We start from the raw sequence: 26,993 nt of genomic DNA, 5'->3' as shown, positions 1-26,993 counted from the left end.
CCCTCTTTCTGTTGTTTCTATATCTGCTTTTTTCGTTCTTTTGAGGGTGTCTACTTTCTGCTTCTGGCATAGCCCGAGAGTCCATAATGAGGTCTGGACTGGGCTGTTGCTCTAGATTTTTCTTGATTTATAGCAGTAATGGAGCACGAGATATTCAACATTCCGAGTCCTTTTCATTCCATGCCACAGTACGAGTAATTTTATCATAGATAGCTAGAAATAGATGTCATCTACTAGTATAAATTCGACTGCAAGTCCCAGTAATGCCGAGCTTAACGAAGAGTTCTCTATATCTTCTTTGGCTTGTACAGTGAGACAATTTTTTAGTTTCCTAGACAATTGACCACCTCAAAAGCGCCTATTATATCATGTATTCTATCGCATCTAAAAATTGAGTGCTATATGAAGATTCCTTAGCCTTCAATGTAGGCCATACCGGTGATCGCACCTCCTATATCCGGCAGTAACGTGCTCTTACAGGACCCATCCAAATTTGAAATGTACAAAGAGCCTCCAAGATCCCCAAAAAACATGCGACTGCCTTTTCGATCCAGAGCAAGTCCAATTCCTTCGTGAAGCTTGCGAACCAGAATTTTTGGCTGCACTTTACCAATTGCCAGGTCTGCAAGAGTAACCGAATTCACAGTATTTCCAAAGGGTGGATCGCCACGATCGGTCCAGTATAGTGTACCTGAGACGCTATCGAACTCAAGGTCGATTGGTTCAGGTAGATTGTCGACTATGCATTGGACGTCTGTTCTTCGCTCCGCTGATTCTCCCGGGACCATCTCGAGACCCATCCGGAAGATTCGCCCTTTGTTTCCTTTCGACGGCCCTTTCTGTGACCAGAAGATTGAATTTGACTCTTCGTCGACGGATATGCCAACACACCAATTGTCCTGATTTCGTTTGTCTGAATCGACTGTACTAGCCCGATAAAGCACCTCGAGGTCACTGCCATCCATATTCGCTCGCATCAACTTCATTCCTTCTCGATCTGACCAGTATAGTTTTCTCGAGAGCGGTGCGATGATCAATTGTTTTGGCGTATGCGTCTTTCCCCGTGGGACTATCGTCACGATATTCTTTCCGGATAAGTCGCAGCGTTGAATGGACCCGTCGTTGGCTGAAGGTATCCCCATGTTGGTCCAGTAAATATGCCGGTGGAGCATATCAATGGCGATTCCGTCAGGCAACATGTTGATTTGAGTGATGAGCTCGTGAAAATCTGAGCCGTCTGGTTTGCAGGTGAGGATTCGGCCATTGAGTTCGGGGGTTGAAATTCCGATGTCGAGGAAGTAGAGCCGCCCGGCTTGAGGCGCAGGAGGGGGAGGCGGAGGCGGAGCCATTGCGTTGATATTGTCTTGTTAAATATTTAATAGGCACGTTTCTTAGTCCGCTGGGTGTGGTTGATGAGGATTCTGGGAATGAGTAGGTAGTTGAATGATTTCTATAAAATTGGGAGGGAGACTTTAAATATTGTCGATGCAATTTAACATCATGATGGAAGCTAGGTCGGAGTTGTATTTGAGTACCCACACTCTCTCGGCACATTCAAGCCGAGCCGACGATTGACCACTATTTTGAGCCATAAATATCGTTTATCCAATCTGACTACAACCCTCGAGGTTAATTTGGGTACGAGAGCCGAGTTACCTGATTGGGCCTTCCGCGATCGTAACCTTCCAAAAATGAACATCGGAACCGGGATGACATAATCCAACGTCCCCGCCAAATTCGGAAGCGAAAGGATCTCGGCATCCCTGATCTATCAATCACCTTGGACCTTGGACCTTGGACCTTGGACCTTTGGACCTCTTTCGTTTTATCCGCAGTGGCATGATGATGTTCTCGTTTCGTGCCGGTTCCACTCAGGCAGCGGGTTCCAGTGAGCCCAGGCCCAAACGCGCCAAGATCGGCATTGCATGTAATGTTTGCAAATCTAGGAAAACAAAGTGTGACGGGGCGAGACCAGGTAAGTGATCGTCACTGGAGCTCGAGCTCAAGATACCGGAAAATTTACATTGTGCTGATAAAAATTTAGTTTGTGGGCCTTGTTCAAAGAGGAAACGCCAAAGTATCTCTCAGCCATGTCTGTATCGTGAAGCTGACGTGTCATTGACCCCAGCGTAAGTCTTTCCGAGTAGAAAGAAGTCCACTCTGTTTGGATTACACCACAGCCAGCTGGTTCATGCAGCTTGCATGGATCACCCATGATGGATGGTCTGGGTGTATAATTAGCTCCTGATAGTCTATTAAATGCAAATGTTAAACTACACCACAGGGCCACCGTGAACAACACCCCGGAACAATCAAACAAAGCGGGCGAACACTCATACAACCCGTTTCAGGGCAACTATGACGATGAGACTAGCCCCCATCGCCCCGCCATATCTAGCAACAGTCTATTTGGCGCATCCGGTGGCTTGTATATCTTGAATGGGATCGAGGGCGAGAAAGACCGGCCAAGCACGCTTGAGAACAGAAGAGAAAGCACAACCCAGGCTCTTCCCAGGACTCTCAGACAACTTCCCAGATTAGCCAAACTAGGTGCTGGGCAAGAAGCATCTGATATGCAGTTTGCAATTCCTCCAAGGAAAGTGGCTGATAATCTCCTAACTCTTTACTGGGACTATGTGGATAGCGCTTATCCCTGGCTTAATCGCTCCTCGATCGAACGTGCATATGAAAGTCTATGGACCAAAGAAGGAGAGCAACCAATGAACGAGAGAGCACTGCATTGTATCCTCAACCTTATGTTCGCAACTGCTTCCGGTGCTTTCCAAGGCCAAACCCCTCTGTCTCAACATCACTCGACTGTTTTTTTCGACAGAGCCCAAGAGCTAATGTCTTATGAACTCATGAACCTTTATAACTTTGAAATCATTCAAATACTCCTTCTCACGGCGGTTTATCTCCAACATCAGAAATCACCACTAAAGAGTTTCCGAAATATAGGAATGGCAATTCATATTGCGCAGGAGTTGGGGCTACACATCCCTGAAACAACCGAGGCCATGGACGATTTACACGAGCGAGACCTTGCACGCCGTGTTTGGAATGGATGTGTTCTTATGGATAGGTACGGAATACCAAATCGTTGTTCTTCATCTTATGAACTGCAACCTGACATTCCATTCTCTTAGGATCTGTGCTATGACCTTCGGCTGTGCGCTTAAAGTCCCGCAGTCCATTGCAAAGGAAGGATTAAGCCCATTGGTTCTCAGCACAACGGAGTCTATGAACATCACAGACGATACTCTTCCCTCGAAAGTGAACTTTTACACCTCATTTTGCCAGCTTCATTACATTATCGGTGAAGTATTGGAGACATTTTATATCTCTGATGGTGGCTTAAAAAAGAATTCAACAAATTCGAACTCTGCGCAAAGTCTTCTATTTGATAGAATCGCAAGATTGCTCAGTATTGAGTCGGAGCTCAATAACTGGGCTTCCAATCTTCATCAATTCTTCAGAATGCCATCGGAGACTTTGGACACAACGCCATCGAAGCTTGTGACCCGCGAAGCTAATATTTTACGTGCCCGGTTGGTGTCAAGAATATTCCTTAGCATGCGGAATTTTTAAAACTGACAAGTTTCCCTTCCATCGAAAGATATTTATCTGTTCGACTTCTCCTTTTTAGGCCCTTTCTTTCGCAAATTAATCAAGAAGAAAATCGAAATTCTACAGGTGCTAGCCTATATCAAGATGACCAGCTTCTACCACATGTTGTCTTCCAATGCCAAATAAGTTGCACCCGGGCAGCGGAAGATATGATTGAATTCATTTCCAGGAACCTGCCCCGACAGACGCAAACATACATTCTGCCATCAAATTGGTATACAGTCTCATGTAAGTTAAGCCTTTACGATGAAAATTACATAAATCTAACTATGACTAGATGTATACATGGCAGTTACAATTCTGCTTGCAGCCAAGGGATCTTCACAAATCGCAGCGCATTTCTCTGCATCTCGATTACAAGGACTTTTGCAAAAGGCCCGTGATATATTAGAAGAATACGAAAAGCACTCTAAGCTGGCCTCAAGGTGCAGCTCTGTCCTGAGACTAATTGAACAAAGTTTTGATCGGCGTGGATCGGTAATGGAAACCACCTCTGTGGAAGGTGACCATGCAAATACATACGTGCAGGATGAAACTAGTACGAGAGAACAACAGTCGCAGCCATATTCGGACAATATGGACATTATCGAAAACTATACTTTTGATTGGAATGATTGGCCGGTGTTCTTTGCGGAACTGGATGGGGAAAACAGTCCGATTGAAGGGTGGGAACTGCCGACATAATCTGAACTAGGTCTCAGATATCGCCGTATATAGAATATCGTGTTCAAATTGATATTTGGTATGTCAATTCCTAAAATTTGCATATTTCAATAGTTTCATATAATATTTCGCAGTTCTCTTTCAATTCGATCAGAGCCATTCGATAGTGCGAGGATGATGGCAATGAGGAACTGCAGATGTCAGCCAACGAGGCGTCACGCTGTCATCGCTCAACTGGACCACTGGCTTCAAAATTTCCATGCGTCCCCATGGCCCATCCTCAAAACTGGTCATAAAGGAGTCTGAGCCCTGGTTAAAGTATTGAGGGAATACCCTCTTCCAACCATCCATGACAACCAGAAGGATCTCAGTGACGAACTGAGAAGGTCCAATGTGGTCCCATTGGAACAACTGATTGCTCTTTCCCACGACTTCTGGAGAGTAAAGGCCAATCTCCGGCTCCAAGGCAATAGCATCGGCCTTGACCAAAGAGCTCGTTACTCGGTATGAGCCACCTTGTCGGGCCCGGTCACGGAGTGCTAGCAAAGTCCCCAGAGCACCCACAAGACCAGTAGACATATCCGAGATAGGAAGCGGAGGTAGAACACTAGTTCCATCCTTGAAGCCCAAAGAGCGACCCATTATGTAGGATGATCCTGAAGCCGCGTCTCCAATTTGCTGCCATCCAGGACGCTCGTGGTATGGCCCGTCAGGACCATAGCAGTTCTCTTCGACATAAACAATTCCTTTGCCTCGGTTGCCTGCCATCTCGAGAAGATCGTTGACTCCAAATCCCTTTCTTGCAACCGCGTTTGGCCGGAAACCTTGAACAAACACGTCGGCACCTTCAATAAGCTCTCGCAGTCGGGCCTTGTCCTCCTCTTTCGTCAGATCAAGGTCAATAGTTCGCTTGCCCGTGTTCAGGCTAAGTTGCAGGACCTGTATGATAATATGTCAGTTTCAGTTCCATCAAATATTTTTGCGGGTTGCATACATTTAGATCGGTCAGGCGACTACAATTCACGCGAATCACATCAGCACCAAGCGCCGCAAGCGTGCAACCGATCACCGGCCCAGCAATAATTCGAACCAACTCCACCACTTTGATACCTGCCAAGGGACGCTTGTCATTTGAGATCTTGGGAGTCGGAATCGAAGGAGTCGGAATTGCATGCGACTGTCGCGAATAGCCAACCAGTGGGTGGGCAGCCAGTCTCTTTCCCATTAATGTGTCGGACCATCCTTGCGGAGTGAAGCAGATGCTACCACAGAATCCATTCTTGACATTGAGCATCTCCAACTCGTCTGCCGTCCATTGCTCAACGTGTCGACTGATATGTTCGTATGCCTCGTCCAAAGTCTTGGCGGGGTAGTTCGGATCGACGCCGATAGACTTTAGGACCGGCGCAGCATCAAGTGAGCCGTGGAGTTGATACCACACCCCTGGTGTCTTGGTCTTGTACAGAGCAGTGGCTCGCTTTCCCATCAAGTTGGACATGAACTTGCCTTCGAAATTCTGTTGGAAGAGACTTGACAGCTCTTTCGATCTGACCAGCTCGGGAATATCTTTGCCCTCCACCGAGGCTGCAAAGATCGTTCCAAGCCAGATAGCAGCATGGTCGGTGTTGACTGTAACTTGTTGGGTGTTGGCTGGGGTGCCATCGCGGTCTTCGACGATCTCATGAGCTACGACGCCACACATAGCATGGAGAGCAGCTGCAACAAGTGGCGCTTTCGTAGGCCCAGGAATTATAGGCAGCGAACTTCCATTGAATTTGACCGTATTCCAAAGCTCCTTATTCTGAGTGAATCCAGGTGTACCTTTGGCGATGTATTCAAAGATACGCTCGGCATCTTGGGGCGCTGGCATGAATTCCTTATCCACAAAGGTGCCGGGGCCATATATGTCTGTGGCAGGCATAGTTTCATGCAAGGGAGCCATGGTGAAAGAAGTACTAGTAGTAGAACTTGAAGTGCTTAAGAAGATGTGAAAAAAGAATGTTTAAAAAAAAGTTTTATGACAGCCGTCAAAGGATTCTGGATGTCTTATAACATTTCCAAGCAAATGTCATTTTATTCCGGCAAACTTGGCTGTTATATCGTTGCACACCGAGTCCTCGCTGATCTCTTCAATCGTCATCTTCCCCACTTTTGTTTCGAGTTCAATATTGTGCAACTCGGAAGCTGATAAGCCGAGACCACGGAAGGTATTCGGAATCGCCCAAAGGGGTAATATGGTGTATTCCGAGGGTCCCCGTAGATTACATGACGAAGGAGATCCAAATTTTCAATGGTAGATGCCCATGAAACAGAACTTGAAGACAAACCATTCCAAGGTAGATGAGTACATTCTTCATTTGAAGGTTGTAAAATAGTACTACTAGTACGAAGATTAACAGCTGGCAATAGTAACTAGAGTTTAGTGTAACACGAGGTCTCAAGTTCTTCTTCAGTTGGCAGTTTTGGTACATACGGAGAGAAAGTAATTTCAAAAAAAGAAACATTTAGCTGTCTATCTCCCTTGCCGATTCCGGGTGATCTCCGAGTCTGAAACTCCCGTCACTGGGAACATTGAGCCGGTGAGAACGAGTCATATCAACGAGCCGGGATCCGATCCGGACCATTCCTATTCGAGTATGTAAGATGGGCTTCCGACATTTACTTTCAGGATGATTGGCACCGAAAGCTGCAGGTCACCACTGGCTCTATTCGGCTCATTCCTTATATATAGCGTCGAGGCTGTTCCTACGATCATGTATTTCTTTCAGCACAACTTGAAACCTGCAATTTCGAAACCATGACTTCAACCTCTATCAAAACAGTCGGTGTGATCGGTACAGGCGTTATTGGTGCGAGTTGGACAGCACTATTTCTCGCAAAAGGTCTGCGAGTTATCGTGACCGACCCAGCACCAGGAGCTGAATCCAAACTCCACGAATACTTGAAGAAGAATTATTTGGCGATACCGAACAAAATCGCCACACCAGAGAACTACTTGCAAAATTTGACATTTGTCGAAGATATTGATCCTTACCTGGGAGAGCTTGATCTGATACAGGAAGTGAGTAAAATGGCATCGCAGGAAGGCGTTAAGAAGGTGTTAACAACTTTCCAGAATGGACCGGAGAGACTGGACTTTAAGCGCCGCCTTTTCGCTCATTTAGATGCGAATACACCTGAACATGTGTTGATTGCGTCTTCATCATCCGGTCTTCCATCGTCAGAGTTTGTGACAGACTGCGAGAAAAACCCATCTCGGATATTGATTGGGCATCCTTTCAACCCACCGCACTTAATACCCTTAGTGGAGATAGTTCCCATCCGAAGACAGGCGATGAAAATGTAACTGCTGCTTGCGAGTTCTACCGCAGCCTGGGAAAAGATCCGGTTATTGTCAAGAAAGAAACTGCTGGCTTCATCGCGAATCGTCTTCAAGCAGCTGTTTGTGCCGAGGCTTACAGCCTTATCTCCAGAGGCATTGTTTCTGCCGAGGATCTTGGTAAGGGTGTCCTTTCAGCCAAACTCGCACAGTTTGATTCTAATTTCATGGTGTTAGACAAAACCATGACATCTGGTCTAGGTCTGAGATGGGCGTTCTCGGGCCCGATAATGACCAACTTGCTTGGTGGCGGTGGTGACTTTGGTCATTTCATGGATCACCTGGGACCGGCTTTGAAGTCTTGGTTAGACGACATGAATCAGCACCAATTCAACATGGATTCAACGACCGAGAAAGAGAATCTCAAGGAAAAAGTAAACCAGTTGGTCTCCCATGTCGATATAGAGAAGACAGAAAAGAACCGGGACACATTCTTGACAGGCCTTATTAGTGTCCGATCAGAGATTTAATGCGAGGTGGAGGTCATCTAAATAGCACTCGTCAATACCGCCATAATTAGATTTTACTTAATTCATATTTCATATTGCATACCGTTACCATTTCAGTGGAAAACAAGATATGATGCTCTTCGTTGACTAAACGCAAGGATTTCATGATATTTATTCTTTACATTCAGACATTGAAATGTATCTTTTTAACCTAATAACAGAGTAGGTATCAGCATGTTACTTTGTTGATTTCTATTGTAGTTGGGGTATTACTACTTCCGATGACGTGGAGCAGTCCTTGCATGTGACTGGAAATCCGGGGTAAAACTGCTGGCCACTCGCGACTTCTGAAATTCAGACCTGATTCTGCCCTGTTCCCCTCTCTCTATAAATTTGATCTTTTCCTTCCCCTTTACTTTTATACTATCGATCACTTGCGACCGTGGCCCCATAACAGTCGGGGGTTTCTTGTTTCTTTGCAAGACGCCAGTGATTTCAGCCGAGGTTCGATCTCGATCTCGAGCGGAGAACCTCCTCCCGCATTTCCCCCTTCTCATCTCAACATCCAACTCCCAGTCGCACTCCAACTCCCACGCCTACGCCTACTCCACCATGGGAGGTTGAGCTGGGTATACTGGACTAATATCAGCCATGTCGAGTTCAGAGGCCACACCAGCGGTGCCTGGGGATAGCCCCGCGAAGGCCCCAACCATCCACCCTATTCTCCAAAATGCCCTGCGCGTCACCCTAAGTGCCAAAGAGTACCGGGTCCTTCATGGCATTGCAGCGAAACGCGCGCCCAACGTCAAAGCGAAGCTCATATCGCCTTCCAGCTTCGATGTAATGGCCCAGTCGAAGAACCGACACAGCGAAGCCGCTCTGCGCGCTTCGCTGCGTCTCTTTGTGGGGTCTGGGCTTGTCTTGAAGCTGCTAGAAGCCGTCATGAGTCGGGTTCGAGGTGGCACGGCCGAGTAAGTTCCTTTCTTTTCTGATTTCTGAATTACGACATTTGACTAAAGGATCTTTGCGACCGACTAGAAAAAAGCCTCGTACGGCGCTTCACCGATCGCCAACCCTCCGTCTTTCCTTTTCCCTTTCCCTTTTACTTCTGCTCCACCGTCTCCTATACCGGTTCCTAGTCCGACTACGAGCAAACCTACGTACCGACGATGCGGAGCCATTCCGTGAGCGAAATCCGCGTATTTCGCGCGCGCTTACTTCTCGCTTTGCCCCGGCCGTCGGCGCAAGTCTGGCCGGTCTTGCTGTTGGTATTATGCCGCAGGAACAACTTCGGCTAACCGGGGCTATTTACTGGAGTGTGAAAAGCTTGGAGTTCTTATTTAATGCCGTGGATTCCAAGGGGCTGCTCGATAAGCGCCCGTGGTGGTTCGGCAGCTGGTTGCTGATGCCAGTGTCATGCGCCCAGCTTTTCCACGCTTTTGTGTTTGATCGCGAGACAACCCCCAAAGTAGGTCCTTACTTTCGCGCCTTAATGCCTTGAACTTGGCCTAATAGATGCGATAGTGGTTTGGAAATGTCATTATGAAGCTCTCCCCGAGCTACATCCCCGGCCGACCGGAGTCGCTCCCAGCCAACATTGCCTGGCCGGAGAAGGAGCAGATCGTGGACTCCCTGGCATCTATTGCGGATCTTCGCTGGCCGTAAGTTTGAACGCTGCCCGCCTACGGAAGTGTTGAAAACTAACAAAACGAAGGGCGTTTGTGTCCCCTATCCTCCACCCAGGCGACCCTAATACCCTCCCCTCCGCGGTGGCGGCCATCTCTCCAATTACAGGACCTGCGCACCCGTCGATCACGCAGCTATCGTGCGCTCTTCTGCATCCAGGTGTACCGAGCTGCAGCACGGCCTTTTTGCATCACATTCTGCTTTCCGTGCCCCCCTCTAGCGCGTTTCCTCACAGCGGTGACACTAGCACTGAGCATCCCCAAGATCAAGAGCATAATTACTCAGCCTATCTCGTCTATTGACTCCATCTCTAAGCGCATCATCAAGATGACTGCCGTTCTTTCGGTAGCGATTGGTGCGGCTTGGGGTAGTGTCTGCATGCTGAATAGCACCCTGCCTCGCTCGACACTATCTACCAAGCGTTTCTTCCTTAGCGGGGCTTTGGGTGGACTGCCCTTTATGTTCCTTAGCAGCAACCGCAATATTTTCCTGTACTTCTTCCGGGCTGCGATTGATTCGGCCTGGAAGACCGGTGTGAAGCGTGGATTGTGGAAGGGTCGTCGTGGCGGAGATATGTGGATTTTGGTGGCATCGTGGGCAGCGATCGGCTGCTTACTTGAAGCCAATCCTTCTGCTGTTCAAGGTAGCGGTCTGCGCAAGGGGTTGGTGTGGATGCGAGGTGACGGATTTGTCGATCCCGAGGCTCTCGAGAAGCGCCGGGCAGCACGACGCGAGTCGAAGAAGGCAGAGGCAGAGGCAGAGAACCCATAAATCCGAACAGATGGAATTCGGATTTCAAATACCTTTAGCCCGAGAATGAATGGATAATTTGTACATACTATAATCCACGAGTCTACACTGTCTACACCTGCTGGAAGTCACTTTCCGACCCCACAAATTACTCGGAGAAAGACCTCCGCAGCCTCCGCATCCGCCGATCTTAAAAAGCCGGGGTAGCTTCGACCGCTCTTTTTTTTTTGCTCTCCAACACTCCTCATTTTCTCTCCCTCGTTCCATTTATATAACGATTTGTACGAACCTTGCCTAATCTCCTCCTTTATCCAATCTCCAACATGTCAGCCCAAAGAATGAAGATCGGCTGCGCCGGTCTCGGTCGCATGGGCAAGCGTCACGCCCTGAACTTCTTGGAGCGCACTCCTCGCGCTGAACTCGTCGCCGCCAGTTCACCGGACCCTGCTGAGCTCGAATGGGCTAAGGAGCACCTGGTGCCTTTTGGCGTGAAGCTGTACCAAAACTACGACGACATGCTGAAGCATGAGGGCTTGGAGGCTATTGTGGTTGCGTCCGCGACCGCCGTTCACGCCGAGCAGGCAATCAAGGCAATTGAAGCCGACAAGCACGTTCTCTGCGAGAAGCCGCTGTCCACAAGTGTCGAAGTCGTAAGTTTTCTACTATTTACAGCACCTCAATTGCAGTTGATGCGCCAGCAATCGAATATCTTGTCCGCTAACCTCCATCCCCAATTTAGTCGCAATCCGTCGTCGATGCCGCAAACAAGAAACCCAACCTGAAAGTGATGTGTGGCTTCTCTCGACGCTTCGACAAGTCCTACCGCGACGCCTACAACAAGATGCAATCAGGTTCCATCGGCGCGCCCTCCGTTCTCCGCAGCCAAACGTGCGACAAGCTCGACCCGAGCGGATTCTTCGTCGCATACGCACAATTCTCCGGCGGTATCTTCGTTGACTGCTCTATACACGATATCGACCTGACGCTGTGGTTCTTCGGCGCCGGCAGCAAGGTCAAGTCTGTATCAGCGGTCGGCATTACGGCCGTGGAGCCCGATCTTCGCAAGCACAACGACCGCGACAATGCGGTTGGACTGGTTGAGTTCTACGATGGCAAGATTGCTTATTTCTATGCCTCGCGCATGATGGCGGCGGGACAGGAAGATACTACCGAAATCATTGGCACTAAGGGCAAACTCGCTGTTAATACTCAACCAGCCATGAACCATGTCAACTTGTACGATGAGACTGGTATCCGTCGTGAGATTCCTCAGACTTACTGGGATCGGTTCGAGTATGCGTTCGTCACTGAGGCGAATGAGTTCACTGCGGCTGTTTTGGATAACAAGCCTCTTCCTTTGGAACTCACTGCTGCTGTGCAGGCGGTGCGGATTGGAGCTGCGCTGCAGGAGTCCTTGATCTCTAACCAGAAGATTTTCTTCGATGAGGAGGGGAACAGGACTGAGGCTTCTCGTCTTTGATTGCATTTTAGTATATAAAGTTGAAAATAGAATTGTTAAATTGCAGACATATTAGAAATGAAATGGATGATATTGGTCGCGTACACTTTTACTTCATTTAGCACTACCGTCGGGGCTTCTTTGGTCTTAGTCTGGAAAAGTACTACGATATAAGTATGGCCTATTATAGTAGCCAATGTGATCGTCTCAATATCGAACCTTCAAACCCTTGAAAAATTGCTACGGACTAAAATGGAAAAAGAAAATATTGAGAATGCCCCGTAATCGACGTCATGGTGGATTGGATTGGATGGTCGGGAATAGAAACGAGGTCCCGGTTATTGACATTAGCCGGCTGCGAGAATTGCATTTCGGGTTGGAACAACCTTGTTACACCCTCTCAGGACCAAATTATTTTGCCTAATTGAAGAAATTCTATATTTATGCTTTTTTTTCAATACAGAAAGCTGGAGAAGATAAATGATGTGTGTAGAAGTAAACAGTCCTAAAAAGGACAGTAGGAAATAATTCATTCGTTGTCATCAATATGGTTTCAAACGCTTCATAATGGTAAAAGTCATAGACAAAATATGGGAATCTAAACAGGGTTGCAAGAACTGAAAATGTGCGCATGTCCGGAAATCTTCTTTTTGTGCTTCAAACTCCCACGTCTACCATTTGATAACCTTGGTGGGGAAGTATTCGTTGATCAGCTCCATGTAGTAGGGCTTGAGCTCCTCAGCGCTAGGAATGCCGTCACTCTTGCTGTACAGATCATAGGGGTTGAAGGCTTTGACGGCGCGGAGCATGTCCTTGTCGTGCTCATCCATCAGCTCCTCGTAGGCACCGGCGCTGTGCCACGGGTAGAAGGAGTGGTAGCGGATCATGGCGAGGGCCTCAGCGGGCAGGGTGGACTGCTCCTTGCAAATGTGGTAGAGGTACTCGTCGTGACCCCAGGAAAGCATGACCTTGTCGAGACCGCAGCCAGGGCTGTAGATACCGAACTTTGTGTCGTAGACAGGGTGGTTGAGGTCTTCGTTGTCCTTGAAAGACTCACGACCATAGATAATACGCTCGTCGAAGCCGATGCCGACAGGGAAGGTATCTCCAACAACATCCCACTGACCCTCAGCGTCGTAGAAGAAGAGCAGCTTGCCAAGATCGTGGATGAGACCAGTCAGCTGCATCCAGCGGGGCTTACCATCACGGCGAATAGCCTCAGCGGACTGCAGGAGATGGTCGATCTGAGAAAGGCTGGTGTCAGGGTCGGACTCGTCGATGAGGGTGTTGAGCTTCTCCATGGCCTCCCAGACAGTCATCTCAGCGCGGGTCTTGCTGTTGAAGTTGTGGCGAGCTTTCAGGTTGAAGGCAACGGTTTGCTTGCTGTGTTGCTCCTTGTAGAAGTTCTTCACGCGGTCGCAGGCGTCCTCGTACTGGCGGAAGTTGGTCTTGTCCTTCTCCTTGTCGAATTCGGACTCGTCGAAGAGACCCTTCTCTTCGGCCTCCTTCCTCTCAGCCTCCTTCTTCATGTTGGCCTTCAAAACGTTGACCTCATCGACGGCGTCGGAGGTTTCCTCCAGAGCCTGACCATCCCGCATCTTGTTAGGAACGACGGGGCAGGGGAGTTCTCAAGGGCGACGGGTGCCATTTTGAGAGTGTGGGTGGGATGTTCAAGGTAGAGTAGAGAACAGAGGGGTTTTTGTGCTGAAACGTAGAATAGAAAACTTGTGGTATCGAGTGAAATAATAGAGTGGTCAAGTCTAGTGTATGTATGTTCAGATCTTGACAAGGTATTTGTGTGAAGAATCGAGATGACCCTGGAGTTGATCCATTTTTATAAAGAATGGTCAATCGCGTCCGAATTCCGATGGCACTGCAGCAGTCCGGGAAATATTGCCCTGTGTGTGATTGTCTCCCCATAGGATCGCCCATGATTTGCAGCGAGGGCTGGGGCGAACAAGCATCATGGAGCAAATATCACGGATTCTGGAATCCGGGCTGGGATAGACTGTTTGGAGGCAACCTCAGGACGAACTCTGATTGGAGATCAAGGTGGATCCTTTGTGGATTGGTGGGGATGTGATGTCAGGCGATGCCATGGATGGTCCTGACGCTGACCCGCGAGGATTTTGGTTTCCGGCTGACCCATTCCTCGTCGCTGGCTGGCTGGTTGGCTGTTCATTCCCCTTGTTTGTACCATTCCTGGTTATTCTCGCCGACGAATTTCCGATCGTAGAAGTGAGATCTGCCCAGTTGCCGGTATGATGACCCAAATCGATGCGGGGGATTGAGTGTCTTCAAGGGACATAAATCCATCAGCCAGTACACGATATACTCAGTATACCTAGTATACGCTGTAAAGGCTTCAATGGAAACTTCTCCCAGTGTAAAGAAAGTTCCCCCACGTCGAACTGAATGGAATCGGGACGAGAGACGGTGATTGATGGAATATCCGAGGGAGGAAAAGCGGAAAATGGGAAATGGCGGGGTTCAAATCCCCCCCGCGTGGGGGGAAAATGGGAAATGGGCAACTTCGGCCCATCTTTATCTCGAAGCGCGAGCCACTTCTTCTTGCGCGTTTTTTTTTTGTTTTGTTTTCTCTTCCTTTTTTCAACTTCCGTTAACTCTCATTCTCAAATACTATCTCAATCATACCCCTTTTAATACACAATGGCTGCCGCAGACGTCCGTTTCAAGCTCAACACTGGGGCTGAGATCCCTGCCCTTGGTCTGGGAACCTGGCAATCTGGCCCCGGTGAGGTCGCCAATGCTGTCTATCACGCTATTCAGGCCGGTTACCGTCACATTGACGGTGCTTTCTGCTACGGTAACGAGAACGAGGTTGGTCAAGGCATCAAGAAGGCCATTGACGCCGGAATCGTCAAGCGCGAGGATCTCTTCGTCACCACCAAGCTGTGGTGCTCTTACCATGACCGCGTTGAGGAGGGTCTCGAGACCAGCTTGAAGAACTTGGGTCTTGAATACGTTGACCTCTACCTGATGCACTGGCCCCTGGCTATGAACTCCAAGGGTGAGCATTTATTTCCGCTGATGTTTAGATCCAAAGTTCACGGCTGACAAGAAACCAAAACAGGTAACCACAATGTTTTCCCCAAGCTGGCAGATGGCAGCCGAGACATCGTTCACAGCCACAGCCATGTCACTACCTGGAAGGACATGGAGAAGCTGAGCAAGGCCAAGGCCAAGGCCGTCGGTGTCTCCAACTACAGCGTTCAGTATCTCGAGGAGCTTTTGCCTCAAGCAACCATCGTCCCTGCCGCCAACCAGATCGAGAACCACCCCTCTCTGCCCCAGCAGGAGATTGTTGACTTCTGCAAGCAGAAGGGCATTCACGTTACTGCCTATAGTCCTCTTGGTAGCACTGGAAGCCCTCTTTTCACTGCTGCTCCCATCGTTGAGGTCGCCAACAAGCGCGGCGTCACCCCTGCTACAGTTCTGCTGAGCTGGCACAGTAAGTCTTTCCAGATTCATCCTCCAAAAAAGCAAGAAAAGCATAGACTAACAATCCCAGTCGCCCGTGGCTCTTCCGTCCTCGCCAAGTCCGTCACTCCCGCCCGCATCGAGGCTAACCGCAAGGATCTGATCCACCTGGACGCCGATGATCTGGCCACCATCAAGAAGTATTCCGATGACTTGACTGCCAACAAGAAGCTCCAACGCTTTGTCTTCCCTCCCTTCGGCAAGAACTTCGGTTTCCCCGACAAGCTCTGACTACCACGGTCACAACTTTGATTTCTGATATAAATGGAACTACATAGATGGGAAAATTCCGGCTGGGCCTGGAAAAATGTTTCTGATGAAATGATAGACATGAGGGATGAAGATGGCTCATTGCTTGTATATTGAGTTAGTACTGCACATAATAAAAAAACACCATACAAGAAGCATAACAGTGTACTAGTAAATGTAAGGCTCTTCTTTGTAGTCATAGGTGGTAATTAATATTCACTCAATCGTCATTCGAATATGGTTGTTGCTGGTGACTGTGATCTGTAGCATGAAAATGGTCTAATGGTACACCGTCGAGGCTTCGGCTATTGCTCCGTTGGAATGGTTATCCGATTGTCTGCTCCGGATATCCAACACGCAGCAAGTTACTACTATCTACTATGGATATCTGACGGATATTTGACGAACATCCGCAGCGGATAGGATACCATAATAACTACTATGCGCAGATAATGCCTTCTGTAATTCTAGAATGATTCTTGTCCTCGAGTTTCTTGATATTGCAAACTTGAAGTTTCATTTTTCTCCGTTTTGCTCTCTTCAACTGCTACTCTTTTCTAATGACTTTTTATTAATATTTCATGCCCCAATTGACCTGAAGTAGTAGAGGGGTAATATGTTTCTCAACAAAATAGTTCACTTCCGAGTCCTATCCGAGTCGTCGTCGTCGTCGGAGACAAAGACAGCGGCATATTAGCTCCGTACAGAGTACTTTCCAGTAAATCCACCAGCAACATATTATCAGCCCCTTCAGCATCATATAGTATATCATCAGATCGAGATTTTGATTCAAGATCCGGAGAAGTCAGATCTACTGCCGGCGGAGAGGGCACCGACGACTCGGAGGGTACCTCGCTCCCTGCATGGGGACTTGAAGTAATGTCATCCGCAGTGCAGATATTTGGGAGTGGTGGGAGATCAAGGTCGTGTTCTGCGCCCAAGTCGAATAAGCCTTGAAAGAGATTGGCGGTTGGTAAACAGTCTTCTGTAAGACCCATGCCCAATTCTTCCAGGATTTGAGAACTGCTGGTATCTGAACAGGAACCAGGCGTTTCCAAAGCTGAACAATTCCCGACCTTAATATTGTCGATTCCTGGTGTATCCGGTCGTGTGGTCGGATCTGTGGCAGTCAGAGACGAGACTGGTGGTGATTCATCGACGGAGCACGTCTCGGTCTGTCTCGCCTCTCCTTGGATTGTTGGGGTATCATGCACCCCCAAGGTCTCGAGTATTTGGTTTGCATTGGCTTGTTCGGCTCTTCCCCTTCGCCCGCGCTTTCTTCGCTCACGCGTTATCGCACATTCTGCATTCTTGTGTTTACAGCGAGAGCATGGGTTTGAGAATACCATATCGCATCGCACTCGTCGAGCATGACATGTATCACAGGCGACTTGATTTCTTCTCCATCGCCTCTTGCCGTTCGGGAGTTCGATCGGGCCGGGATCAGGAGGTGATGGCTTCCAGTCCACTGGTTGCAGGATAATCTCGGCAAACATCGGTATTGAATATTATGAACGTCGAAATGGTCGAGGAAGTCGTTTTCTCGTGGGGAATTGAGCTGCTGGGGTTGGAGCTTCAGGAACAGGGTGGGACTGGAAGTTCGACCTATTTCTACATTCTTCGTCATTTTCCTTCTCGCTTCTTCGATCATGGATTTTTGGGGGGCTTGACAAGAAACATGGACTCGGCATCTAGAGGAAAAGTCAGTCTCAATGCCTCACTAGATCAACCAACCCACGCCAACTATCCTCCACCTTGTATCCGCTGGCGGTATCACTAACCCGTTGCTCGCTCTTTTAGGGAAAACAGTCCCGCGAAACATACTTCTGATCGGCGTCATTTCCCGGGGCTTGCCGACACGATGATTGGATAGTAGAATCTACGCTAAACTATATCTGTCACTAGCGCCCTTCGCCTTGTGTGGGCCCCATACATTTCCATCTTTGGGCCTCGCTTGATATTTGCAATGCCGAGAATATAGAACAGAAAAGAATCTGCAAAATTCTCAACGTTCTTTGGAATGTTAGCATAAATTTAGTGCTACAGGCTAATCGACTATTGACTATCAGCCTTATCTGGGATTCCGAGGGGTTATGTTGTTCAAGTTGGAAATGCCGGTAGTGTCGGGACGCCGAGAAAGGCAGATATTATACAGCTTGAAGGCAACTCTGGCTGGAATTCGGGAAGAACTATCATTCGTCACAATTTTATGCCCCGCGAATTGGCTCCATCCCGTCTCCATCTGGGGTCGGACCAGACCGTTCCTGGGGCTCCTGATACCTGACGTACCACCGACCCAGTCTGCTCGGTAAAAAAGGTAGTATAAAGCTGCATGCCAGAGTCCCCCCCTTGATATCTCTTTCAGCACTGCCTCGCTATATTTATTTCAACACCCAACCAGTCTATTCAATTACTTCATCATTTCGTCGGATAATGGCGTTGACCAAGAAGCCCTATCTCGGGCTCACCGGGGGATGGCTTACCTTTTGGCTCACGGTATGTATATTGCAGTGTCTGGAGTTGTCTTAAGCTGGCAGGCGATAATATTAATTCCTTGAATAGGTAGCATGTGCTACTGATATGATGCTGTTCGGATATGACCAGGGAGTCTTCAGTATGTCCTGTCCCTCTTCAAGACTTCCTCGATGCTAATCATTCACCCATCATAGGTGGCGTGGTGGTAACCCCTGATTTCTTAGAAGTCCATGACTTGGTAGGCCCATCAAAAACCACGGTTCTCTCAACAGTCGCTGCTATTTATGACATCGGTTGTTTCTTCGGAGCCATACTTGCCTTTACACTTGGCGAGCGACTCGGTCGCAAGAAATCTATTCTTTTGGGCACTGTTATCATGGCCGTCGGTACCATCCTCCAAGCATCATCCTACAGCTTACCCCAGATGTTTGTTGGAAGAATTGTGCTAGGGTAAGTAGATCCAAAGCATGTAACAAGAATGAAGGCTGATATTAAACTTGCGTAACTAGTCTCGGGAACGGAATCAACACGGCAACGGCGCCTATTTGGCAAACAGAAACTACACCCGCAAAATGGAGAGGAAAGTTGGTCATATTGGATCTTGGTTTAAATGTTGGCGGATACTGCATTGTTAACTGGATCAACTATGGTCTTTCGTTCCACCAGGGTGCCATTGCGTGGCGGTTGCCCATCTCTCTGCAGCTTATCTTCATCGCCGTTTTGCTAAGTACCATTCCTTGGCTTCCGGAATCTCCTAGGTACGATTTCCCCAATATATTTTGCACATAGGTGGTAGAAAAAAAAGCCTGACGAGCCCTGCTCTAGGTGGCTCATGACGCAAACCCGCGAAGCCGAAGCGATGCAGGTCCTTGCATGTGTCGAGGCTACTTCCCCTGACGACCCACTCATTATAACACAACGCGATGAAATCAAGTTCAGCATCACATATGAATTGGAGAATGCTGTTCCCTGGCGCGATCTACTACGCCGAAATAAAAGCGACAATACGAAGACTCTTCGTCGATTGCTTCTGGGTGCTGGTACACAGGCCATGCAGCAGTTTCAAGGTTGGTCTTCGATCTCCGAATCTATTGTCTCATTCATAACGCCTTTTGCTGACTTTAAGAATGACCAAAGGTATCAACATCATGAGTTACTACCTGCCATTTGTCCTCATGAACTCGGTCGGACTTTCAGAGAGCATGGCTCGGTTATTAACAGCTTGCAATGCAACTTCATATTTTGTCTTCTCGTGTGCCGCCGCTGCAATAGTTGAACGGGTTGGTCGCCGTGGATTAATGATGCTCTCTGGTTTTGGTCAGCTCATTTCGTTTTTGGTCATCACAATCCTGCTTTACTTGGCCGAGAGAGATACAGTCTATGCAACTGCCTCTGTAGCCTTCTTCTTTCTCTTCCACATTGCCTTTGGCATGGGCATGCTGGGAGTACCGTGGCTGTATCCCACCGAGATCAACTCACTGCCAATGAGAACAAAGGGTGCAGCAGTTTCGACCGCAACCAATTGGTAAGTTCTCGAGCACATTCACATTGTGGCAACCTCTAATACGCTCGTTATTTTCAATCATGCAGGATCACAAACTTTGCTATCGTCGAGATCACCCCTATCGGAATTCAAAGTATTGGATGGAAGTTCTGGATAGTGTGGACTGTTCTCAATGCGGTGTTTCTGCCGGTCATTTATTTCTTGTATCCAGAGACAGGTCAGTTCAAGTTTATCGTGAGAACTCACACTACCCTATTGCACATACTAATTTATTCTAGCAAACCGAACTCTGGAAGATATGGATGCGTATTACCGCTCCGATCCTTCTCTCATTGTGGCAGGAGACCCAGATGCCATCTCTACCAAACGACCGGTTCAATACATTTGCCATGAAGACGAGGAAATACAGAAGAATGCCAAAGGGGCTGTCTCTGGAAGTGCAGGTTATGCGGAGCATGTGGACTAAGTTTTCGGCTTGTCTTCTGTGCTTCTTCAAGAGGTTCCTCGAATCAATTACTTTTTATCTTGGCAGTCGTTTGCTTACAGTCTATTGATAGTTTCAAAAAGAAGCGATGATTGAAATGTAATTGAATTGAATCACTTCCCGGCGTCCGTGCCTCCATGGAAGCCCATTATCCCAAGATTATTATGCACCTGGACAGCTCCAGGCTGCGAGGCTCGTCAAGACTTCTCTTCAACTATCTATATAACCTTGGAAAGTATATAACTCAATATCATACCTCACAATGCCTTCCACCAACAATCCTATCTCCGAGTCCCAAATGAACGAACCCTTGACAAAATTCAGGGTGACATCTCAAGTATGCCACTAAAAGGACTTTAAGAGCTGAGGGGGTAGACAATTTTCCAAAATCGTCAAGGGCTTTCCATTATTCGAGAGGATCCGTTCCAAATCATACCCAATTGCCAACCCATTCCCCGCATTCTCAGCCTCGCGAAAACCAGGCGCGTACCTATCTACCATATCGCTTATATCTCTTGATTGAAGATAAATGTCCACAAACGAACTACGCATGGCGACCCTGGGTAAGCATTTGTATTAGTACAGTGTACAGTGTCTCTAGATTCCATGAAATTGGCAAGACCGAAAGGGAAAACAACTTGAGAACACTCACGGCTCATCTTCCAGTATATCCTCCGGACCCGGTTCCGTAGTAAGATCATCATCCATGTATATGAGTGCATTATCCAACTAGTCCGAGTTATGATAAACATCAATGACTATGTATACAAATTCTTCTATTAGCACTTGGTATTTGAGCCCTGTAGACCCGCTCCTTTGTCCCATTTGATTCAAACTGGGCCCAAAGTGCCAGTCCGGTCTCAAGAGTCCGGTCATCAATGATCAATTTTGGCGCGATGTCCGCGAAAAGTACTGTTCTGTCCAGTGCCATGTGCATATCCAGAAAATTTGGTCGGGCAACACTCTGAAGGAACTTGAATTTGTCGACGATGTCCCCTTTGTTAACCTCAAATGGTAGCAGCATTGAGAAATAGAACACCATATGTTCAAAGCTTCCGTCAAATGTGAAAAAGCCATAATAATCTTGGCGAGTATGGCTTGTTTTTCGGGTGTTCATTCGCTAATACAGACGTAGACATCATCTAGGTCGTACATGCACTGCCCAACAAGACAAGGGTCCTAGACACAAGTTAGAATTGCTAGTCAAAGAATGGAGTGGGTGAGTACGGCGCTCGATAAGCGCAGGGTGGTCAGTAGTTGTATATCGGAAATATTTAGGCCGGTAGAAAGGAGTAGGTATAGTATAGTGGCACAGCAAAAGCTTACAACCCCTTACTCGTATTGACCGTCCTGGTCTCCGTCTTCCTAATGGCGGACTGGTAGCTACCTAAAATGGATTGGGGTTGCCAATCTATTCCATCTCAGGTAGCTACTAGTTTCCCATTAGAAGGTAAATCATGGTGGGCAATATGGGGGTTCAAACTTTTGCAACGCCACTGTACTCGGAGGGAAAGAGCCCATCCGAACTTGCTAGTAGTACGTATTATTGAGTTTTCCAGAGAAGAAGGAAATCTAAACTTGAATTTCTAAAATATCCATGGGTCACTGCCGATACCAGCACATAAATCTTCAAATTCACTCAAGGTATCAAACTCAGGTCGAACAGGATGAGATCAAACTGAACCAATTACAATTATGGACTACGAATCTATACAATGGTGTTGACTATGGTATACGCCGACTTCAAAGTTCCTTATCTCATATTTTCATTCATTAACGGATGAAACTACACAAAATCCGACGATAGTCAGATACGAACAAAAAGGAATCCTCCCATGGTAATGGCACAGGAAAATGTTTGGTATCGATCAAACCTCCCACAAAAAATCAGACAAATTGCGCTCGATGCCACTTCCTTCCATGTTGTTTCACTTGGCCTTCCCCTCCTTGTTCTCCATCTCCTCTTCATGCGCTCTCTTGAGCGCCTCCATCTTTGGGTGTGATAGGCCTACCCAGACTCGCATCACCCATGTCTGTGGATTATTGTCACTCGGATTGGCATTTGGGTCGCCGCACATGACGAACTCGCGATATGCGAGCTCTTCCAGACTTGGCCGGTGGATGGTACCGGGGGGCCAGAGTTGTCCCTGGTATTGTCGAACCGCTTGCAAGCGGCGCGCCTCACGCAAGCGAACCACTTCCGAAATCAGGTCCACTTGAGCTTTTCCGCGCTCGTTCAGGATGATTAGGAGCTTCGAGAATGCTGAAAATGGCAAAGTCAGAAGCATCGCGGAAGGGACGAGGACAGCGGGGTCGGTAGGTGCGGTCTCTGAGTATGAGAGGAAGCCTCCGAATTTGAGACTTTCCAGTCTTGGGTCCGAGCATTGTGAATTGGGTAGAGTCCAGAGGGGACCTGGGATGCGAGACGGGGCGAATTTGGACTGGGCTCGTTCGTAAACCACAAAGTCGGGTGTGATCGCATTTGCGATGAATTGCACCGCAATGTTGGTGGTCACACCAGGCCACTTCTCATTGAACTCCTTCATGTGGCTCATGCTGATCTTTGGTGGCCACATTTCCCCCGCATTGCTGCTGTTGGGGGTTGGGGAAGCGATCATCTCGGCGCTCAATTCGGGGCAGCTCATCATGTAGGCCGAGGGTTCCATCCCGAATCGGAAAAATAACTCGACCGTATTCCATGCGAGAAGACCATGTGCAAGCTCCATACCTCTCTTGATGACTTCAGGGAGATTCAAAAACAAGCCCGACACAGCATAGCACAGGGAAAAATGAACCATTGCGATTCCCGGCTGAAACTCCCCGATGGTTTTGCCGTAAACCAGGCCGTGGTTTGCGCTGCTCAGTACCACCTCCCATAGGTTTTCAGATGTAATGAGAGGTGTACTGTACAGGTATTGAAGTGCCATACTGAAAGCCGGAACCAGATTGAAAGAAGGGCCGAGGATGACATGCATGTAGCGGAGACCATCATTGTGTCCGTATGCCTTTGCCTCAATCATCTGCCGCATGAAGGGGCTAAGATGCAACACGGGCATGTGGACATAGAAGACCTCGTAGTTTGAGCCTGGTCCGAAGTTTTGGGCATTCTGAGATTGTTGGGATCCCACGAGAATTTGAATGTCAGAATAGGCCGGATTGCCGAACTGACCTCGAAGATTCTCGATGATGTTGGGGTTATCCGTAGCAAGTGGCAATGCTCGTTCGGGGGCTTTTTCTTGAGGGACACTGCTTGAATGGCTAGAGATCTTTTCGCTCTTCTCGGCCTTCTTGGTCTCCTCTGTCTTGTCGTTCTGATCGTGCTTCTCGGTCGTCTCATCATTCTCGTCCTTTTCGGGCGAAACGGTTCGCGAGCTGTCGGCTGAGGGAAGCGGGTCCGAGATCTGGGGCTTCTTCCAGGAATTCTTGTTCTTTTTTCCCCTTGGGGTATTGCTCGAAGGAGATGGGCTGATCACCACACCCTTGCGAAGCTTTGTGAATCTGGCCGTCTTGCCAGAAGATTTTGAGGAAGCAGAACTTTCACCCGAAGGGCGAGTCGGGCTATTTCGTGCACCCGGTGGAGAGGGGCTGGAGGGGTTTGGCCCCGAGCGAGAGTGAGCTGTAGTGAGCTGGGTAGAAACTTGGTTCTTGTTGTTGGGCGGAGTAGATTTCTTGGAAGAAGGACCGGATGTCTCAGGTGACGATCTCGGACTTTGTTTGGCATCGAAATATTCAGATGGAGACTTCATGGCACTTTCAATGGTGACATCTGAATCGGGCGGTAGGCGAAGAACGTCTGCCCATGACTTTCGTTCGGTGAACGATTGGGTTGGCACATTCAGCTGGGCGATGGTTTGGTTCGAGGAGGTATTGGCGGTAGCCTCATTTGATGGGGTATTGCAGGTCGAGACAATAGTGTTTTTATCTCGTGTGTGAGGCATCACAGTGGACTGTGCTGACATGGAAATCTCGACCACAACAGGGGGAGAGGGTGAGTTTGAGGGAGTAGATTGGGGATAGCGAGAGCGAGAGCCCGAGCGAGACTTTCGGCTCAACTCCATGAGGGCAGATACAGGTGGAGTGAGTTCGTTGTCGGGTGTCGATGCTTTAGAAAATGGTGGAGAAGACGATGGTGAGCTTCTTGGTGACGACGAAGGAATCGCTGGTTGAGGGCGGCCAGCCTGCTTCTGCTTTGCAGCAGAGCCGGCCATAGTGCGAATTTCAACAAAATCAGAGATACATGAGTTTAAAGAGGAATCTCTATCGGAAGAAGGGTGGGGGAGGGGAGGGTGAGAAAGGGAAGAGAGAGAGAGAGAAGAATGGTGAGGTGAGGACGGGATTAATACTTCCCGGTGTGAAGTGAATGTAGCTGAGGTGTGGTACTCTCGGTAAGTGAATGGACCTCGCCAAACAGAACAGTCATGTTTGTATTCACGTGCGGGGTAATTCAGGCTCTCTTCTGGCACCAGTGAACGGTAATAACAGTCTACCGGTGCATGGGCACAACAACAACTTCGCTGAGGCAGTGGGCAATACCAACAACCACAGCCCATCTTGCGCCGGTGAAATCTACAAGCCGGCTGCCACGCGCAAATGGAGTAGGTGTGACAGACAATGTTTGGATATGGAGAATCCAATTGCGTAAAGTATACCGGTTCACTCTGTGTGTGTCGTCCTTCAACGCGTGATTGATATCCATCCCACATAGGAGCGATATCCTCGGGGGATTGCTCATCATCAGCAAAACAAGCGTCCTGGAGCTCCCAAGCTTCTTTCAGAATCTCCGTAACCGCTGTAGTGTCAAGTTTATTCATATGTTGCGATGTCCGATTCTCATTGCCCTCTCTATCTATGACCAGGATGATGCCTGGACCAAGCTGGGCTAGGTCATGCTTAGCAGCAGTCAGGAAATCAATCTCTGAAGATGGTTGCCGAGAATTCAGTGAGTCCTTTTCGGGGACAGAGGATGAGCTTGGTGTATAAGTAACCGGCTTTTCTGGAAGTTTCGCTTCGATTCGATTGGCGATATCAGATGAAGCCGAGATATTTTCAGCTTGAACCACGGTATTCTCGTAGTCATCGGACTTTTCGGACGACACACCATACTCGGCGGCAGCAGCGGCGGCGGCAGCACGAGCTTTGGCTTTCTTCCCCGTGTGTCTCGGCTTACGTTTGGCTTTTTTCTTTTTTTTCTTGGGGATCGTAGCATCGACAGGCGGTGTCGGCGGGGAGACTTCGACCGTCGGGGGCTGCTCAGCAATGGAGGTTGCCTCGGAGGTATCCTCCTTGTGAAAACTCAGGTCCAATTCCAGATCCCCCGACATACTGGATACAGCTTTGTGGACAGGGTGGGGATATTTGTGAACTTGAACCGGGGTAACAGGGGCTGAGGTCATCCGTTCATCGGGGCGGTCTGGCGAGCCAAACGGCTGTTCGGAGTCGTAGGGAATTCCATATGGAGGAGTATTGATGCTGATATCACTGTTAACTCCGGAGCCCCAGACTTCGTTATTGTTGGTGGGAAAAAGCGCATACTCGGTATCACTATCTTCAGGGTTGTCACAGTCGAAACGCCTAGCCTTTTTGTGCCGAAACTCAAAGTAGTGCTTCTCTCTCTGTATGACACGCTGAATGGTTTCCATCTCCGCCATTTGTTGCTGAATAAGGTTCTGCTGAGCATGATCCGACAGTAAACATCCCAGACTCTCGGCGGAAATTCGCTCTTGATAGGCGTCGTATTCACCAGCGGCAATGCGGGAAACGGTGCGAGAGTAACGTGGCCTGTCCTGGGAGTACATCTTTGCGGGAGTCGGAGAAAAGAAATAAAAGGCGACAAAACAAAGGGTGAGCGGTAAGGTGGACAGTAGTAGTGATTCAATTCTCAGAATAGCTGAAAGCCGGAGTCCGGAGTCGTCTAGGACTTCAAAATCCGTAGTTCTTGTGATGGCAAGTCAATATCGCGGGCGGGGCCAATCTGCCCCAACAGCCCAGAGGCTTCCTTTGAGTAAAGGTATGGAAGCTTGGTGATGCTTAGACTGTTTGTGAAACACGTATGAGATGAAATACGTGGATGTTGGAAGTTGAGTTGAAGATGAGGAGGGTTGACAAAGGATCGATCGAAGATGTGGAAGCCGGAGTATTACTTGCAAAGGAGTGTCAACATTGCAAACAGGAAGGAGTGAAAAGGAGCCAATTTCTAAGTTGGAAGGTGCACAAAGTGACTTACAGTTGAGGAAGGCGCGTCTGCTCCAGGCCCTGCCATTTGTGACGTAGTTTGCCCATCTTTGGACTGCAAAATACTACAAACCTCTTCTCTCCATAGCCCATTGCACATTGATATCCAATACCCTACCATCTCATGGAGAGAATCAACATTTTTGCATTGGTAAATTCTTCAAATAAACTTGAACTCACTTAAACTTCCAACTTCCAAGGGCTAATTTCATCACGTGTCTGGCAAAAAATCACCCCACATGGTCCACGCCCTCTCTACGCCAAACCACGTAGTACATATCAATTAGACTTCCAATGTTCAAAGAGGGCCATGTATTCTTTTTGTTACTTAAAATTACACCCGGTTACACCTTTGCTCGAAAATATTTGTCCAAAAAAAAAAGAAATTGGTTGTATGAAGTTGTTTGGGTTGCCAAACAAATGAGGGAAAAGAACAAAAAGGAAAATGTATCTTTGATAGAGTAGACGACAGACGCTCAAAAATGCCCCAGGTGGTATATGGTCGTGAAGAGTACGAGTAAAACAGCAAAATGGAA

At 48.2% G+C, this 26,993-nt stretch overlaps 13 protein-coding genes across 13 annotated transcripts; 6 read left to right on the top strand and 7 right to left on the bottom strand.

Annotated features, from left to right (window-relative positions):
* Positions 1-413: 413 nt before the first annotated feature.
* Positions 414-1,349, bottom strand: N7509_001924 (uncharacterized protein; the record flags this gene model as incomplete). The annotated part of the gene is made up of 1 exon (XM_056626561.1): positions 414-1,349. One exon carries the CDS (start codon positions 1,347-1,349, stop codon positions 414-416), a length of 936 nt encoding a protein of 311 aa, XP_056492356.1.
* A 490-nt stretch (positions 1,350-1,839) lies between these two features.
* On the top strand, positions 1,840-4,311 carry N7509_001923 (uncharacterized protein; the record flags this gene model as incomplete). The annotated part of the gene is made up of 6 exons (XM_056626560.1): positions 1,840-1,975; positions 2,045-2,129; positions 2,285-3,082; positions 3,147-3,548; positions 3,797-3,855; positions 3,905-4,311. 6 exons carry the CDS (start codon positions 1,840-1,842, stop codon positions 4,309-4,311), a joined length of 1,887 nt encoding a protein of 628 aa, XP_056492355.1.
* A 129-nt stretch (positions 4,312-4,440) lies between these two features.
* N7509_001922 (CoA-transferase family III) lies at positions 4,441-6,232 on the bottom strand (the record flags this gene model as incomplete). The annotated part of the gene is made up of 2 exons (XM_056626559.1): positions 4,441-5,229; positions 5,285-6,232. The coding sequence occupies 2 exons, from the start codon at positions 6,230-6,232 to the stop codon at positions 4,441-4,443; spliced, it is 1,737 nt and encodes a 578-aa protein (XP_056492354.1).
* An 855-nt stretch (positions 6,233-7,087) lies between these two features.
* N7509_001921 (uncharacterized protein) lies at positions 7,088-8,139 on the top strand (the record flags this gene model as incomplete). Its single annotated transcript, XM_056626558.1, is given in 2 exon segments — positions 7,088-7,515; positions 7,527-8,139. The coding sequence occupies 2 exon segments, from the start codon at positions 7,088-7,090 to the stop codon at positions 8,137-8,139; spliced, it is 1,041 nt and encodes a 346-aa protein (XP_056492353.1).
* A 630-nt stretch (positions 8,140-8,769) lies between these two features.
* Positions 8,770-10,575, top strand: N7509_001920 (uncharacterized protein; the record flags this gene model as incomplete). Its single annotated transcript, XM_056626557.1, has 5 exons — positions 8,770-9,089; positions 9,157-9,586; positions 9,643-9,779; positions 9,833-9,963; positions 10,025-10,575. 5 exons carry the CDS (start codon positions 8,770-8,772, stop codon positions 10,573-10,575), a joined length of 1,569 nt encoding a protein of 522 aa, XP_056492352.1.
* Positions 10,576-10,877: 302 nt separating this feature from the next.
* N7509_001919 (putative NAD binding Rossmann fold oxidoreductase) lies at positions 10,878-12,034 on the top strand (the record flags this gene model as incomplete). The annotated part of the gene is made up of 2 exons (XM_056626556.1): positions 10,878-11,204; positions 11,294-12,034. 2 exons carry the CDS (start codon positions 10,878-10,880, stop codon positions 12,032-12,034), a joined length of 1,068 nt encoding a protein of 355 aa, XP_056492351.1.
* A 650-nt stretch (positions 12,035-12,684) lies between these two features.
* Positions 12,685-13,611, bottom strand: N7509_001918 (inositol oxygenase; the record flags this gene model as incomplete). The annotated part of the gene is made up of 1 exon (XM_056626555.1): positions 12,685-13,611. The coding sequence occupies one exon, from the start codon at positions 13,609-13,611 to the stop codon at positions 12,685-12,687; it is 927 nt and encodes a 308-aa protein (XP_056492350.1).
* Positions 13,612-14,683: 1,072 nt separating this feature from the next.
* On the top strand, positions 14,684-15,745 carry N7509_001917 (putative glycerol dehydrogenase; the record flags this gene model as incomplete). The annotated part of the gene is made up of 3 exons (XM_056626554.1): positions 14,684-15,044; positions 15,108-15,485; positions 15,546-15,745. The coding sequence occupies 3 exons, from the start codon at positions 14,684-14,686 to the stop codon at positions 15,743-15,745; spliced, it is 939 nt and encodes a 312-aa protein (XP_056492349.1).
* A 641-nt stretch (positions 15,746-16,386) lies between these two features.
* On the bottom strand, positions 16,387-17,259 carry N7509_001916 (Zn(II)2Cys6 transcription factor domain-containing protein; the record flags this gene model as incomplete). Its single annotated transcript, XM_056626553.1, has 1 exon — positions 16,387-17,259. The coding sequence occupies one exon, from the start codon at positions 17,257-17,259 to the stop codon at positions 16,387-16,389; it is 873 nt and encodes a 290-aa protein (XP_056492348.1).
* A 937-nt stretch (positions 17,260-18,196) lies between these two features.
* N7509_001915 (sugar porter family MFS transporter) lies at positions 18,197-20,208 on the top strand (the record flags this gene model as incomplete). The annotated part of the gene is made up of 8 exons (XM_056626552.1): positions 18,197-18,259; positions 18,326-18,377; positions 18,433-18,688; positions 18,748-18,996; positions 19,064-19,305; positions 19,376-19,763; positions 19,829-19,959; positions 20,021-20,208. 8 exons carry the CDS (start codon positions 18,197-18,199, stop codon positions 20,206-20,208), a joined length of 1,569 nt encoding a protein of 522 aa, XP_056492347.1.
* A 363-nt stretch (positions 20,209-20,571) lies between these two features.
* On the bottom strand, positions 20,572-21,343 carry N7509_001914 (uncharacterized protein; the record flags this gene model as incomplete). Its single annotated transcript, XM_056626551.1, has 3 exons — positions 20,572-20,785; positions 20,879-20,955; positions 21,035-21,343. The coding sequence occupies 3 exons, from the start codon at positions 21,341-21,343 to the stop codon at positions 20,572-20,574; spliced, it is 600 nt and encodes a 199-aa protein (XP_056492346.1).
* An 811-nt stretch (positions 21,344-22,154) lies between these two features.
* N7509_001913 (uncharacterized protein) lies at positions 22,155-24,434 on the bottom strand (the record flags this gene model as incomplete). The annotated part of the gene is made up of 1 exon (XM_056626550.1): positions 22,155-24,434. One exon carries the CDS (start codon positions 24,432-24,434, stop codon positions 22,155-22,157), a length of 2,280 nt encoding a protein of 759 aa, XP_056492345.1.
* Positions 24,435-24,709: 275 nt separating this feature from the next.
* On the bottom strand, positions 24,710-26,021 carry N7509_001912 (uncharacterized protein; the record flags this gene model as incomplete). Its single annotated transcript, XM_056626549.1, has 2 exons — positions 24,710-24,884; positions 24,928-26,021. The coding sequence occupies 2 exons, from the start codon at positions 26,019-26,021 to the stop codon at positions 24,710-24,712; spliced, it is 1,269 nt and encodes a 422-aa protein (XP_056492344.1).
* Positions 26,022-26,993: the final 972 nt, after the last annotated feature.

Source organism: Penicillium cosmopolitanum (assembly GCF_028827165.1).
Source record: "Penicillium cosmopolitanum strain IBT 29677 chromosome Unknown utg000004l:1.0-4361866.0:1.0-4365735.0, whole genome shotgun sequence".
NCBI classification, from domain to species: Eukaryota; Fungi; Ascomycota; class Eurotiomycetes; order Eurotiales; family Aspergillaceae; genus Penicillium; species Penicillium cosmopolitanum.
The sequence above is the reverse complement of the archived record's forward strand: the minus strand, read 5'-3'. Positions and strand labels throughout refer to the sequence as shown.